A 14,152-nucleotide genomic window follows, 5' to 3' on the forward strand; every position below is an offset into this window, starting at 1 on the left:
ATTAAACTGTGGGCTGGGGGAAGTAATGGGCTTTGCTCGGGTGTTAGAGCTGCTTCATTTCCCCAAGTTGTTGTTTTTTTCTTCTAACAAACAGCATGAAAAAGAGAGGGCATTTTTATGAGAGCCTTGCTGCTTAAAATGTTGGTGTCTTATTTCCCTGTAACATCCTCCTTGATGATTTACCTGCTGGGTGTGAGTGGGTGGTGGTGTTGTTATTTATTAAAAACACACTTGAAAACCGGGTGCTTGACACTAAAGAATCTGCATTGCTCTCTCTACCTGAGATCATGTCAGCATGCTGGGCAAACAGTGACGGTTTCTCGCAAAAGTTAAGCACCAGCCTAAGCACTATTAATGTTTGCAAGGTGCTTTGAAGATGACAAGCAGCTATAGTTGTGATGAGCATTATCCTGACTGCATGGGCCTGCATGTTTGAATGGTGAAATCTGGGAACGCACCCGGGCAGCGGGTGTGTTTCAATCCCTTGGTGCAGCTGCTCAGCAGGTATAGTGTGTCTTAGCACCACTGACTTCAATGGAACTATGACCGTTCACGCCACCAGAGGATCTGTCCCACTGAGGGGAAATTGGGCCCAATCCTGCGTGACATGGATGTTGACAAGAACTTTGAGAGTAGATGGTTTCTAGGATTGGGTCCATTAAATTTAAGCCAGCTTTTATGGGTTTGGTCTATGCTATACAGGGTTAAAAGGCACCATGCATCCATGGGAGTAAGAACCTCCCTTACTCCCCTCCACTGGCTAAACCCAGAACTTGTGCACCCACTTCCTGCCACCTGAGCGGCCCCTGACTGAGAAGGGGTGGGGAATGGCTGAAGCCATCCTCAGTGTAGCAGCTGAGCCAGAGGCGGGAGGATGTTGCAATTTGCTGCAGATATAGACTGGCGCTGTGCTGAGATCAGCTGGACCCAGCCTCAACAGGGATGGCAGAATCTGACCCTTAATAAACACCCAGGGCCTGCCTCTCCACGCAGTTTCAGCAGTGTGACTTCATTTTCCATCCCTGCCCTGGCTCAGTGTGAAAATCTACCGACGGGACAGGTCCGAGGCTCCCTGACGTAAATGGGAAGACGTGTGTCTGCTTCAATGGGCTTTGGATCAGGCCCGGTGTTTCCTGTGGTGTGGGTTAATGGAATATTACTGGGCTGATAGGGACACTGAGGAGAATTACACCCTTTGCAAAGGTTTTGAACAGGAGCCAAATGCAATTCTTCCCCCAGGTTTATGAATATCAGCCACATGATATGAAACACCCCACCACGAGCCACCAGCTGTGGAGACATTCCCCATCCCTTTGCCACTGAACAAAAAATTGCCAACTTCTTTTAAATATATACCCACTAGACCTCAATCCTGCCATGAGCTCCACATGGGCAGGCCCCTGAGTTGGTACAGAGTCTCGCTGACTTCAGTCAGGCTCTTCATGGGCACAGCAGTTCACCCACATGCCACCCGTTGCAGGTTCAGGACCATCGTTCAGATCTACTTTTGACTTCTTGCTCCCAGCACTCTGATGCCTGTAGCTCAAGTTTTGAAGACAATGCAGAGTTTTGTTGGATGTCTAACAGCCAATACATACAGACATTTATTTGGGGGTTCTCCTGTAGAAATTGGCATTAATAGTTAAATAAAAACAATTAAATGTGTGGGGGGGTTTAATTTATGTCTGTGTGAAGAAAGCAATCAAAGGAAAATGTGATTAGTATTCCCAAATGCAACCGCATTTATAGGTCCGGGCTTTTCCCCTCCTTTCCAATGGGAATAACCAGCCCTTTTTTAAAAAGTTGGGTGTTTTGACCTGCCAGGTGGACTTCAAAGAAAACAAAGGGTTGGGGAAATAGGTCTGAACATCTTCTTCACTGAATTTTAGGTCACATCCTCCAGTGGATAAGCTACTCTTTCTCCAGCATCGATCCCTGGGTGGTGTTTCAAAAGACAGTGCAATCCTTGTGAGCTCTGATGCCGGGAGCCTTCGCTGGTGGAGCGTCTTTGCAGAACAACGGCAATTTGGTAAGACTTACCTGTGAAAGTCATCATAGCTTCAGCTAGATGTTTGGATCCTGGCGGCCTGTGGAGAAATTTTGGCTCACTGAAGTCAGTGGGAGTTTTGCTATTAACTTCAATGGGGAGCAGGTGTTAAGAGCTCGTTGCTGCCTATCTAGAGACCCGAAGGTGTGTGTGTCTCCTCCGGGCCTCTTGGTCCGTGGGCCAACAAGCCATGAGGATGTGGCAGAAACAGCTTGGTTTGGTGCTGGAGAAACAAGGGAGACGCCTCCATCTAACCTGAAGTAATTAATCCTGAATTGTACACTATTACTTTTCCTTCCCATCCTCTCCATGTCTCATGCCCAACCCATGTTAGAGAAGGGAACGTGTCCTCTGGCTAGATGTTCTTCTCCTGCAACCCACAGTCAGGAGTACGGAGTCTTCTAGCTAGCTGGCTTCTTCTGCAGCATGTACTCTGTAAATGGGCTTCTGGAGCGCAGGGGTCTCTTCCTGCAGGTGAATTCATCCCCGAGTGTTCGGAGCTCTGATGTTCCCTCTGAAATGCTTTGGTTGATCACGTATCCCACCTATTCCTAAAGCTGATGCTAATTGTAACTGCGGGCTTATCTACACTCCCAGCACTGCCTCAGCACACCTCCGCTGCTGTAGCGCTTAGTGAAGACGCTACCTACGCTGACGGGAAGAGCTTCTCCCATTGGCGTAGGTACTCCACCTCCCCGAGAGGCAGTCAACAAGCCTTCCTGTCAACAGAGCACTGTCTACACCGGGAGTTCAGTCGGTATAACTGCGTTGCTCAGAGGTGTCGTTTTTCCACAACCTGGAGCAACGTAGTTGTCCCGACATAAGTTTGTCGTGTAGACCAGGGCTAAGGCCATGTCTACACTACAGACCTTACAGCGGCACAGCTGTCCCAATGCAAGATCTCCCATGTAGCCGCTCTGTGCCAAAGGGAGAGCTCTCTCCCACCGACGTAGCGCTGTCCACACCAGCGCTTCTGTCGGTGTCACTTGTGTCACTCAGGGGTGTGTTTTTTCACACCCCTGAGTGACATAAGTTATACCGACAAAAGTGCTAGTGTAGACACAGCTTAATGTTAAAGGCCTTGCAGCCGGCATCTGACTGAAATCTGGATTGTAATTAAACTGATCCATGTTCATTGGTGTGTTCGGATCTTTAACTGATCTGTTGTTCCAGAAATTCTCTCTCAGAAGGATTCTGGCAACATGTGCTATAACCATAGTCCTACTGAGAGACATAAGACATTATTGGACCAAATCACGATCCCTTTGGAATTAAAAGCACAATATCCATCGACTACATTGGAATGAGGATTTGGCCCAAAGAGCCAAATTCTTCCCTGGTCTAACGGCAGGGATGTATCTGATGCTTATTTATTCTCTCTCCTTCCTATAGTGCCAATATTCCAGTTATTGGAACTTCAGATTCTGGCACTAAGAACAATTGGAAAATGTATGTTATTTACAAAACCAAAATGCTAGCTAACAAGAAAAGCTTCCAAACAGGACATGAGAAAAGCTTTAAAAACAGGATATTCAAACCCTTTCTCTTGGGAAATGTATTTTCCCAGTGATTGGGGTTGGGCTGGGTTTTGTTTTGTTTTTTTCAGTGACCCACTTCAGTATCCCTGTGGGGGAGAAAAAAAACTACAAAAATGAAAACCAAAGAGCAAGCCTTAAACTAACTGCAGGAAACGTACAACAAATTACCATGCAAAAAGACAAAGCAGTGTTATTCAATGCACAGCCACGCTCATTGGAACAGATCATTTTAGCAAAGCATAAAAGGGAGCACAGAGTTCATGGGTGGGAAATGGCAATCCAGGCAGCTGCAATTGTACATGGTGAGCGGTTACCGAAAATGAAACCCACTGCAGCTGAGGAATTTCCATCTGTGATGACTACCAGTAACTGTGAGTCAAACAGACACGCAGAGGGCAAAATCCTGGCCTCATTGAAGTCAATGGCTAAACTCCCATTAATTTCAGTAGGATCAGGTTTTGCGCAGAGACACTAAGGATACGTCTACATAGCTTCGGGGAGGTGTGATTCCTAGGGCAGGTAGACATACACATGCTAGCTTTGCTCAATCTAGCACCTAACAATAGCACGGTTGCAGAGTCACACGCAGCCACTCTGGCTAGTTGCCCAAGTACAGTCCTGCCCAGCCTCATGGGTACATCCTCAGGCTAAGCCCCGTCCCTGCAGTGCGATCTTGAGGCACTATCTCAAGCAGAGCTGGTGCGTGTTATGTCCACCTGCGGTGGGAATTGCACCTCCCAGCTGCTGAGTGGACACACCCTCGGGCCAATATTTTCTAAAGTAGCCCTTGATTTTGGGGTACATCCATGAGACGCCTGACAAGATGCTGAGCTTCCGTTCCATGAAAAATGGTGAGGTTTCAGAATTTGTTTTTGTTCCACATCAGAACAAAACTGAGAGCTTTCAAAATTTCCCACACAAAAACAAGACAGAGAGAGAGAATCCCCAGAATAGCCAACAGCCCAGTGGTTTGGACGCACACCTGGATCTCCTACACCCCAGGCACATGTCCCAACCATGCTAGAGAGTCCATCTGTCTATAGATAACTCCTGCTAGAGCTGTTACATAAGAACGGCCATACTGGGTCAGACCAAAGGTCCATCCAGCCCAGTATCCTGTCTGCCGACAGTGGCCAGAGCCAGGTGCCCCAGATGGAGTGAACCTAACAGGTAATGATCAAGTGATCTCTCTCCTGCCATCCATCTCCAACCTCTGACAAACAGAGGCTAGGGACACCATTCCTTACCCATCCTGGCTAATAGCCATTAATGGACTTAACCTCCATGAATTTATCTAGTTCTCTTTTGTTCCACTTTGTATAAATAACTAAATATTCATTGGGACAAAGAGAGAGAGAATCTATAGCCCAGTGGTTTGGATGCTCACCTGACATGTTGGAGACCCCGATTCAAGTCCCTGCTCCAAAGCCAGGTGTCTCACATCCCAGATGAGTCTCCTACCACTGGGTGTATTGGCCATTCTGGAGTGGGTCCCATGCTCTCTGCCAAAGTCCAACATGAATAACTGTCCAAAAAAACTCCAGCATTTCAACTGAAGGCAATATTCCTCTCTCTAAGGAGAAACAACAACAAGAACTGTTACCCAATGTTGTTAGAGTGGCTGCCAGATTCCAACCCAGAGGTGGCTGCATTTCAATAGTGGGTGACTAATTTTATATATGCAAGCACATTGGTATTCTTCCAGCGACAGTTGTTATATAGATATAAGGCATTAAATATAGCACCTGTTTATTATAACAGGTGTGATACAGTGTGAGGAGGCCTGTGCTGCCAATGCGACTCTAATGGTGCAGAAGAGACGCCTTTTCCTGTGTTAATAATAGGTGCAGTGTGATAGAGTTAGAAGTGGAACAAAGAATTTTCATCCTCTTTTCAGTGAAGTGCTGCTGATGAGCTACCTAATGAAGCCACTTTCCACAGTGTCAGTGTAATAGGCTTTTGAAAGTGTTACCCTTCATCCTCTCTTGTTGTTTCAGGTTTTTATTATGCCCCAGCTACACAGGACGTGGCTGTGACTGGATTGTCCACCAATCAAATGAACAGTGTTCTTGTATCTGGAGACACAGGTGGATTCATCCAGGTTTGGGACATTTCAGATTATGGGCTGTCCCCTAGAACTCAGGTAAATCTTGACACTTCATTCTCGGTATATGGAAATGGCCTTGGCATGTACGGACAAAGCAGTTCACTGGGTTACCATGTTCATGTGTGTTGTTATTTATTTCCTAATTATCCCTAGGGAGTTCATGTCCACGATGCTTCACTTGTCAAGGGCATTGCTCACTTCTTTGGGCAAGAGCATGTCAGGCATCTTTTTAATGTCTCCGGCAGGCATTAGGCAAACTTGAATAGGTACTTCCCGAGTCTTTATTATCCATCTTAGGGCTTCCATGCCACCCTTTATTCTTGGAGCTGTCATTCTCTCCTGGTGAGCCAAAGATCCTCCAAACATCTCTTCAAAACTAACAATGGGCCTGAAATCACTGAATCCAAACCCCAGGGCCCTACACTGGGGCAGAATCCGTAGATGCTGGAACGAGGGATGCTGGGGGTGCTACTGCACGCCCCAGCTTGAAGTGGCTTCCATTATATACAGGGTTTACAGTTTGGTTCAATGGCTCTCGGCACCCTCATTATACAAATTGTCCCAGCCCCCCCTGCAGAATCCAGATCCAAATTTTATGATTTGGTTCAATCTCTGTTTTCACATTTTCTGCCCAGGTCATTCAGTGATAACTCAACAAGCATTGTTTAGGTTTTTATGAACTGGCAAGCACACACACACATAGGTGTGGGTGTACACACCGTTGGATGGGATCAGAACTTCCCAGATGTTTGTCATAGGAAATGCACTGCTCACAGTTTGCAGAGATTCACCTGTACATCAGCTGGCAAAGACCTGAGCTTTTAATTCCAGGAAAACAGGTATTCTGTTGCCACTAGCACAGAAGCCATGAAGTTCTGAGTACCCTTGGTGTGCAGCAGAATGAAAATTGTTTTTGGTGCTCCTGGATTGTTACAATATATTTGCTAAAATATCCGCATCCCTAGAAGTTTAGCTGTCTGTCTGACCGGTGGCTGTCTGATTTAGGTTGTCAGATCCTTCAGGCAGGGAACACTTTTTCCTCTGGTTTTGCACAGCCTCATCATCCCAACAAGACATTGTCAATTCACAATAAATAATAATATTTAAGTAAAGAGCCTGCCTACGACTAGATGTGAATCACTGAATTACCAGCGGCTCCCTTTGTGTTTAAGATCCCACAGGTCTAACACATGCACGCTTGCAAGCACACACATGCCCAGCCCATCCGGCTACTACCACCATTTCAGGTGGCTAAGCCCCTCCCACAGGTCAGGACACAGACATTTTTGTGCCATAGTGTCTGAATAAGAGAAGCCTGGCAGCGAGTTGGTGACTTCACAGAGGTCTGGAAGAAAAGTTCCAGAAGTTTCAGTGACAACCAATAGTAGCTACAGTAGCTTGAGAATTATCCATGGGTTTGGAATCACTAGACCAGACTCTGAAGTGAAGTAAGCTGTTGCCAGGAGCTTCATGGGAAGGGTTTAGTTATAGTTACCACCCTGTCATTTATCAGTCCTATTGTTCCTTCTGCACAGCGAGCCTCTGGACCATCTAGCCATCACCCAGAAAGCCTGGTAAGAACTATTAATACAGCACTGTTCTCAATCCACAGGACTTTGTTAGTGGTGAGAGTCATTCACAATTTACCAAGGATGGTGGTGAATTCTCCATTACTGGCCTTTTTAAAATCAAGATTAGGTGTTTTTCCTTCAAGATCTGCTCTAGGAATTACTGTGAGGAAGTTCTCTGGAAGTTCTCTGGCCTGCATTAGACTGGAGATCAGACTAGATGATCACAATGGTTCCTTCTGGCCTTGGACTCTATGAATCTACTAAAACATTTCACCAGGTGGTTAATGTTCCCAAGCCAGCATGTTCTAACCCTTCATCACCCATGAATAATGTAAGGAACACATTACTATTCTAGCCCTCACATTTCGAGGCCCCAGGGCTTTGTGGTAGCTGTTCTGACCCAATTAGCTTGTCAGTCCTACTGACAATTGATACAGAACTGCAGATTAGAGGCCTCTCTATATGTATGAATGTATATATGTGAGATCAGGACTGCTCCACTGGCCAAAGGGGTTGGTGGGGAAAGCTCAATACATCTGTGCCATATGGCTCCCATTACCAGTGAACCATTTTACAGAGGAGGAACTGAGACACAGAGAGACTTGCCCAGGCTCTCACAGGAAGACATTGTTGAAGCAGGGAATTGGTCCTGAGTTTCCCAAGCTAATGCTCTAACCACTGGTCCATTCTTCCTGAACAGGAACTCCTGGGGTTTCCCTGAACTTCTAGTTTGTAAGCATGGTAGTTTGTAGCATCACCATCTTAAATATGGCCTTCAGGCATCCCCCACAAATATGTCTGCTACATTCATTTACATCTCTGGCAGGAAAGCAAAGACTGTTGATTTCCTTGAATGGACTCCATGATTAAAAAAAATCTTTATGGAGAAAACTGGAGAGACAAAAGGCCATGTTGCCTGCAACAAGATAAGATTAGTTCAGCTCAGCCTCTAATGTGCTCCTTTCTTGCTGACTCAGCTAATAACATGAGCTGAGCACTGGGATTGCTTCCCTTACAAATCTCCAATGCTGGGGCTAAGAGACACAGCACATGCAGAAAGCAAGCGATACAATTATTAAGCCTGCTAAGTAAACAAGTTACTTAGAGCGATAAGCATCTTGCTAACACCGCAGCTGGAGTATTCCACGGAGCCAGTCACATAGTGTTATTAACAATGATTTATACAGTACGTACAATACATACCGTGTACTAAGTGTTTTACAGAACAAATAAGATTCCATTCCTGATTCCATCCCACCTTTCTGTCAACTAATAGCAGAGAGAAGAAAGGTGGGAAGGGCAGCTGGAGGGTTACCATGCTGAGATCATAGTTACTTTAGGTTCACTGTGTACGTGTCCCAATGGTGCTACTGTCCATGTGTTCGCTTTTTAACTTCATGTCTCCCTCACACATCCTAATTAAGCCCAAGGCAGTCTCGCCTGAGTAAGGACAAAAGATTGGGCTCATTATTCTCCATTTTTAAAGGTAATGAGGATCTTCATTCTGGAAGCAGGGACTGGTCACTGCTTTGGAAATTCATATTAGCTGCTGGGAGCATTCAGTTTTTCCTGTCTTCCTTTTCTAATTAAATGACGAGATTGGGTATGAAATATTTCATTAATCCATGCCAAGTATATCGGACACAAGGTCAAAGGCTGAATCTCTTCAGGATAATTAGCCAAGAATTAATAAAGGATGGTTTTTGCGCTGACGGTTTTAAGATGATAAAATACAGAAAAAAATCTGTTATACAACTCCTCCCCCTTTATCTAAGGTAGGTCAGACCCAACGAAATGCATCACTCACATGAATAACCCCACTTCTTACCTGAAGCCTTATTGACCTGGATCAATCCCATGGCCTAGGTTCCATTCATGTGACATGGATTCTGCTTTCTCTGTTGGGATTTTTTTAAGGTTATGATTAGTGGCCAGCTACCTGAATCTCTTTCTCCTGTATCCATTGTCCCAGGGCTCTCTGGAAAAGCCTCCCTTACTGTGTAGCTGGAGAGCCCATAACAGCATTGTGGTGAGTGTCGAACACTTCATGTTCGGTTCAGATTCATTCATCCTGAGCGGCTCCTCGGACAGATGCGCCAGACTGTAGACCCCAGACGGGAAATTTGTGGGAACCTTTGGGCAGGAAAAGAGATGGGACTTGAAAAATCCATCAACGTTCGCCCATCCCAAGTAAGTTTCCAGCCCAAGATGGATCACTTCTAAGGCTATTTCTGTGATGAATTTCTGAGAACGTTACCCCTCCTCTGCCCCCAGTGCATCTCATTGTCATGACCAACGCTTACCTAGCAAGAAATTCAAATAGATACTGACTTGGACAGTCTGAAGGGCAAGGATGGCCCTGGGATTTGTGGAGTCTGTACTAAGTCATATGTGTGGGGAACTCCGTTAGCCTTGGCTAACCTGCACAATACCAATTCTGGGAGGGGCTGATTTGTCAGCTAGTCTGATCTGGCTGGGGTGCTTCCCATTAAGGGATTGGAGGCGAGTTCAGGCAGTTGGGGGGATGAAGGTGCAGGTTGCAAAGAGACTCTTTGCTTCTATTCTATATAAATTCTTATGTAATCTCATCACCATGGGTGCCTTGGGTGACACTGGGGCTCATACTCTTTGGCTCCAGATGATCCTTCCCGTCTCTTGGGATCTTCTCCCCAGCACCCTACCTGTACCACAGATGCGAAACGATAAAGTTCTCTCCTCCCTTCTTCATCACTGTTGACCTGTAACCACTGGCCTGGTGCAAGATTAAACTATATATATTATGTGCTAGGACATATTAAAATGCTTTAATTTTAATGTTAAGGCTATTCAAGCTGTGATGTACATAGGGAGTCTGTATAACAGCTACAGTAGGCTTGGCAAATGTGGGCTAGTTTTGATATTAGAGAGACAAGGTGCATAAGGCAAGATCTTTTATTGGACCAATTCCTGTTGGTGAAAGAGACCAGCTTGCAAGCTACACTCAGCTCTTCCTCAGGTCTGGGGAAGGGACTCAGAGTGTCATAGCTGAATACAAGGTGGAACAGATTGTTTAGCATAAGTGGTTAACACACGTTCTAAAGGACCGTTCAAGGTGACATGGCCCATTAACACCCCTGCAGTCAGACGACCAAAAAGAGTGTCAGAATAAGCCATAAATCCCGCGTCATTATTGCAACCGTGATTTTTAGCGTCTAGCAAAGATTGAATTTCAGCTCCCCAGCTCATCTTTTGAAGGCATTGTGCAGGTTTCCTTTGAGGACAAAGACTGAGGTCAGAGGGGATTGCTCATTTTGGGGAAAGCGTTGGCCCATGGGTGACAGGATGTTTTTGTCTTTTATTATGTTTCTGTGTGAATTCATTCGAGAGCATTGTGATTGTCTGGGTTCACCCACATAGTGGTTACTGGGGCATTTGTGCACTGGGTCAGTACACCACATATTGTGATAGGCACATGTAGGACCCAGGAATCCGGAAAGGTGTGTTGTGGGAGGGTGTTGATCATTGTAACAGTGGAGCTATGGCTGCTGGTTTTGCATCTGTTGTTCTGGCAGGGTCTGGTGCCCCTTTGTGTTGGTGGGTCCTGGTCTGCGGGGAGCTTGCTTCTGATGATGAGCTTGGTGAGGTTGGGGGATTGTTTGAAGGCCAGAAGAAAGGGTTCAGGAAATATTTCTTTCAGGATGGGATCCCTATTGAGAAAGGGTTGTAATTGTTTAATGATACCCAGTATGGGTTTCAGTGTGAGGTGGTAGGTGACAATTAGGGGTGTGCAGTTGGAAGTCGGTTAACAATAGTTTTGTTAATTAGCCTACGTATTAAAGGTGTTAGCATGCCTGCCTAACTAAGGTTCTAGGATTTAGCCACAGTACATCCTGTGGGGTGTGGGAGAGCTATGAAGAGATTAATACAGAAAATCTCCTACTTAAAGAAGCCAGTAAATGAGAGGATGCTCAGCAGATGTGATGACCTGCTGAGGAGAGCTTTAATAGGGTAGGTGAGAAAATCTTCTTTCATCAGCTTGATCCCACAGTGTCAGTTAAACTCAGCTGAGTTAATCTTACTCTTCCCCCTCTTGCCAATCATGAGCTTGACATAAAAACCTTGAGATTATTAAAATGATACATTTGGGGTTCTTTCACTTTTTGTACCGGCGCCTTTAAAGGTTCACATTTTCAACCTTTTCTCCTCAACCACGACGACTAGAAAAGTACTGTTTTTTAATGAAAGCTGAGATTATTATGTAATCATTTGACTCCAGGAGCTGGTGCTTTACAGGGAAACAAAGAAAAATCATGAAATCAATCATAAGCATTGGCAACACTTGTCCCCCTGAAAGCAGCCTCCCCTGACACCCTTTACTCTTCTCCTGCTGATGCTGATGCTCAAGAGCAGTCTACACAAAGGGCTCTGGGGGAGGGGCAAAAATTTCCCACTGTTGCTCACATCAGTGCCGTTCCAGTCGCGTTAACTGCAGTGGAAGCACTGGCAAGGTCGTATTTTTCACAAGTCTGCTCTCAGAGCAAGTCAAAATGACACTGCACTCAAAATGCCAGTGGCTGTGAGAGCCATGTACACAGTAAGGCTCTCTACAAGAAAGGAGCTGCAGCTGTGTTAGCTGCAGAGGGAAATGTTTGCCAAAGAAGCTCGGCACAGACACAGCCAAGGGCTGCCTGCTGGCTGAAAGGCACCTGAGTCCAGGATGGGAAAAAAGCCATCATTGTAAAGCTTTACCGATTTGTGCTTTGATTTAAAAATCTCTCTGGAATTACCATACTCCCATACCGAGTGACCTCAGTAGTTCTTGTTTCAACTACATACCCCCTGCCGGCCTTGCCCAAGAAACTATGGCCCCCGACAGCATTTCTGTCGCTGATTCCTGGAATAATCTGCATTCAGAGTCTTCTCCAAAGGTGAGGCAGATGCTCTATAAATCTAGTCCTTGTACAAGGTACATTCAGTAAACCAGCAACCGGGCGGAACGTGCAAGGAAGTAGTAAAAGTAAATCTTTTTTGAAAATTTTGCATGTGTAAGCAACAGACCAGACGTACCTTTCAAACGTGCTCCTAGCTAAAGTCACAGAAGATTTGTCAACTGATTACACTGAGCTGGAACCAGAGGCAAAGAAAATAAACACTGTTAATTTGAAGCAGACGGGAGCTCTGAAAAGGTTATCAGATGCTTTGTAAATGACTCGATTCCAGCTTTTCTTAACAGCCAAAGCTATAAACAGTCTTTTGTAAAGTGCCAGATTTTTCAATCTCCCTCCAGTCCACAAAAACAACAAAGGGCTCAGATCAACAATGTTCACCAAAGTCAGGCCTATTATACTAAGTTCTTCCAGTTTCTTTCCACAAATCCAGTTGTTTCAGCCAGAAAAAAAAGCATTGTGTTCACAATAGGAAAAATGATACCCAAGAAGCTTTGGACAAACCTACCCTGTGAAGAGGTTGGGATTAATTCTTTCATAGCCAAACAAAATTAACTTCCACTCACAGCAAAAGAGTAAATAAAGATCTGTGTCTAGCTGTTATCAAGAATGCCTAATTATTCTACAGATATTATAATTTTTGGAAGACAATCATCTCTCTGCTGTTATTGATAAACATCCATGACCTTTCCAGATGACTAATCAAATATTAATTAACCCGAGAGGAAAACTAGCCATATTAAGGTTTTACAAGGAAGCATTAGTTGAACAAAGAGAGTTAACTGGAAATTTAAAGTCCTTTTTCCTCCATTTGAAAGGATTAATGGGTAAAGAGAATATCAAATGGGATGCACTTGTTAGATAAGTCAGTATGTACTTCGGGACCAGGAAAACAGAAATCTTAATATTTTTGTGTTTTTAGAAGTTCAGATCAGAGAATACCTGAGAGTCAATAGTTAATAAGTGCTTGAACCTGACAAGTAAAGAATGTGCATCTCTTATAACTGTGTCACCTCTGGTCAAGAGAGATTTGTCCAGCATCTGAGCGCAAGCCTCTGAAGCCATAAGAATATCTCCTTCAGGAAACTGTCACACCGCATGGCAATGCTACTGGGAGAATGAAGCGTAGTTATTTATTTCTCTTACAAAATCTGATCGAGTGACTGTTTTTCTCTAAGTTTTGTCTGACATCAAAACTATGGACCAAACACTACTCTCAGTTACACTGGTGTAAATCCAGAGTGATCCTACTGAAATTAGCAGAGTCACTCTGGATTTACACACCAGTGTAACTGAGCCCACAACTTGATCCGTTGACTGTTACCGTTCGAGAAGATAGTGTTTAATTGTCCAATGTTGGGAGAAAGAAACAGAAAGAAGTGAAATAATTCTTGACTTACTGGACTGACATTGAGTCAACATTGAGGCTATGTCTACACTACCGCGGTAAGTCAACCTAAGTTACGCTACTCCAGCTACTTAGCTTAGGTCGACTTACTGTGGTGTCTACACCACACTGGGTTGACAGGAGATGCTCTCCCGTCAATTATTCTTACTCCTCTTGTTCCTGTTGGAGTACTGGAGTCTGCCGTTGATTTAGCGGGTCTTCAAAACCCGCTAAATCGACCCCCAGTGCATCGATCACAGCAGCATCGATCCTGCAGTAGTGTAGACATAGCCTGAATCAGGAAGAATAAGATCCACAGCAATTGTCCTAGGACAGATTAGGAGTATGCTGGGCACTAATAGGTACAGAGAGGTCAAAAGCCACTTAACCCTTGATGCTAGTGAATAGGATTCTCTTCTGAGCATGCAGGATTTAGTGACAATCCTTCAGCACTGAAGATGGGGTTCGAAGTATAAGTTGATATCCACAAGAATTGAATTTGGTGCAACAGTTACTAAAACTTATATGATGATCATCAGAGCCCAGTATATTGGGCCGACGCTGCTCTCTGAGTTTG

General features: G+C 44.9%; 1 protein-coding gene across 1 annotated transcript in view; it reads left to right on the forward strand.

Annotated features, from left to right (window-relative positions):
* The window catches only part of LOC125621314 (cilia- and flagella-associated protein 337-like), a 51,062-nt gene that overhangs the window by 21,236 nt on the left and 15,674 nt on the right, over nucleotides 1–14,152 (forward strand). Inside the window, exons 14-16 of the mRNA XM_048818073.2 lie at nucleotides 1,890–2,029; nucleotides 5,583–5,728; nucleotides 9,236–9,453. Coding sequence (XP_048674030.2) covers nucleotides 1,890–2,029; nucleotides 5,583–5,728; nucleotides 9,236–9,370 — 421 coding nt within the window. The 3' untranslated portion in view covers nucleotides 9,371–9,453. The remainder of the gene's footprint in view (nucleotides 1–1,889; nucleotides 2,030–5,582; nucleotides 5,729–9,235; nucleotides 9,454–14,152) is intronic.

This window comes from Caretta caretta, chromosome 14 (genome assembly GCF_965140235.1).
Source record: "Caretta caretta isolate rCarCar2 chromosome 14, rCarCar1.hap1, whole genome shotgun sequence".
Classification (NCBI taxonomy): Eukaryota; Metazoa; Chordata; order Testudines; family Cheloniidae; genus Caretta; species Caretta caretta.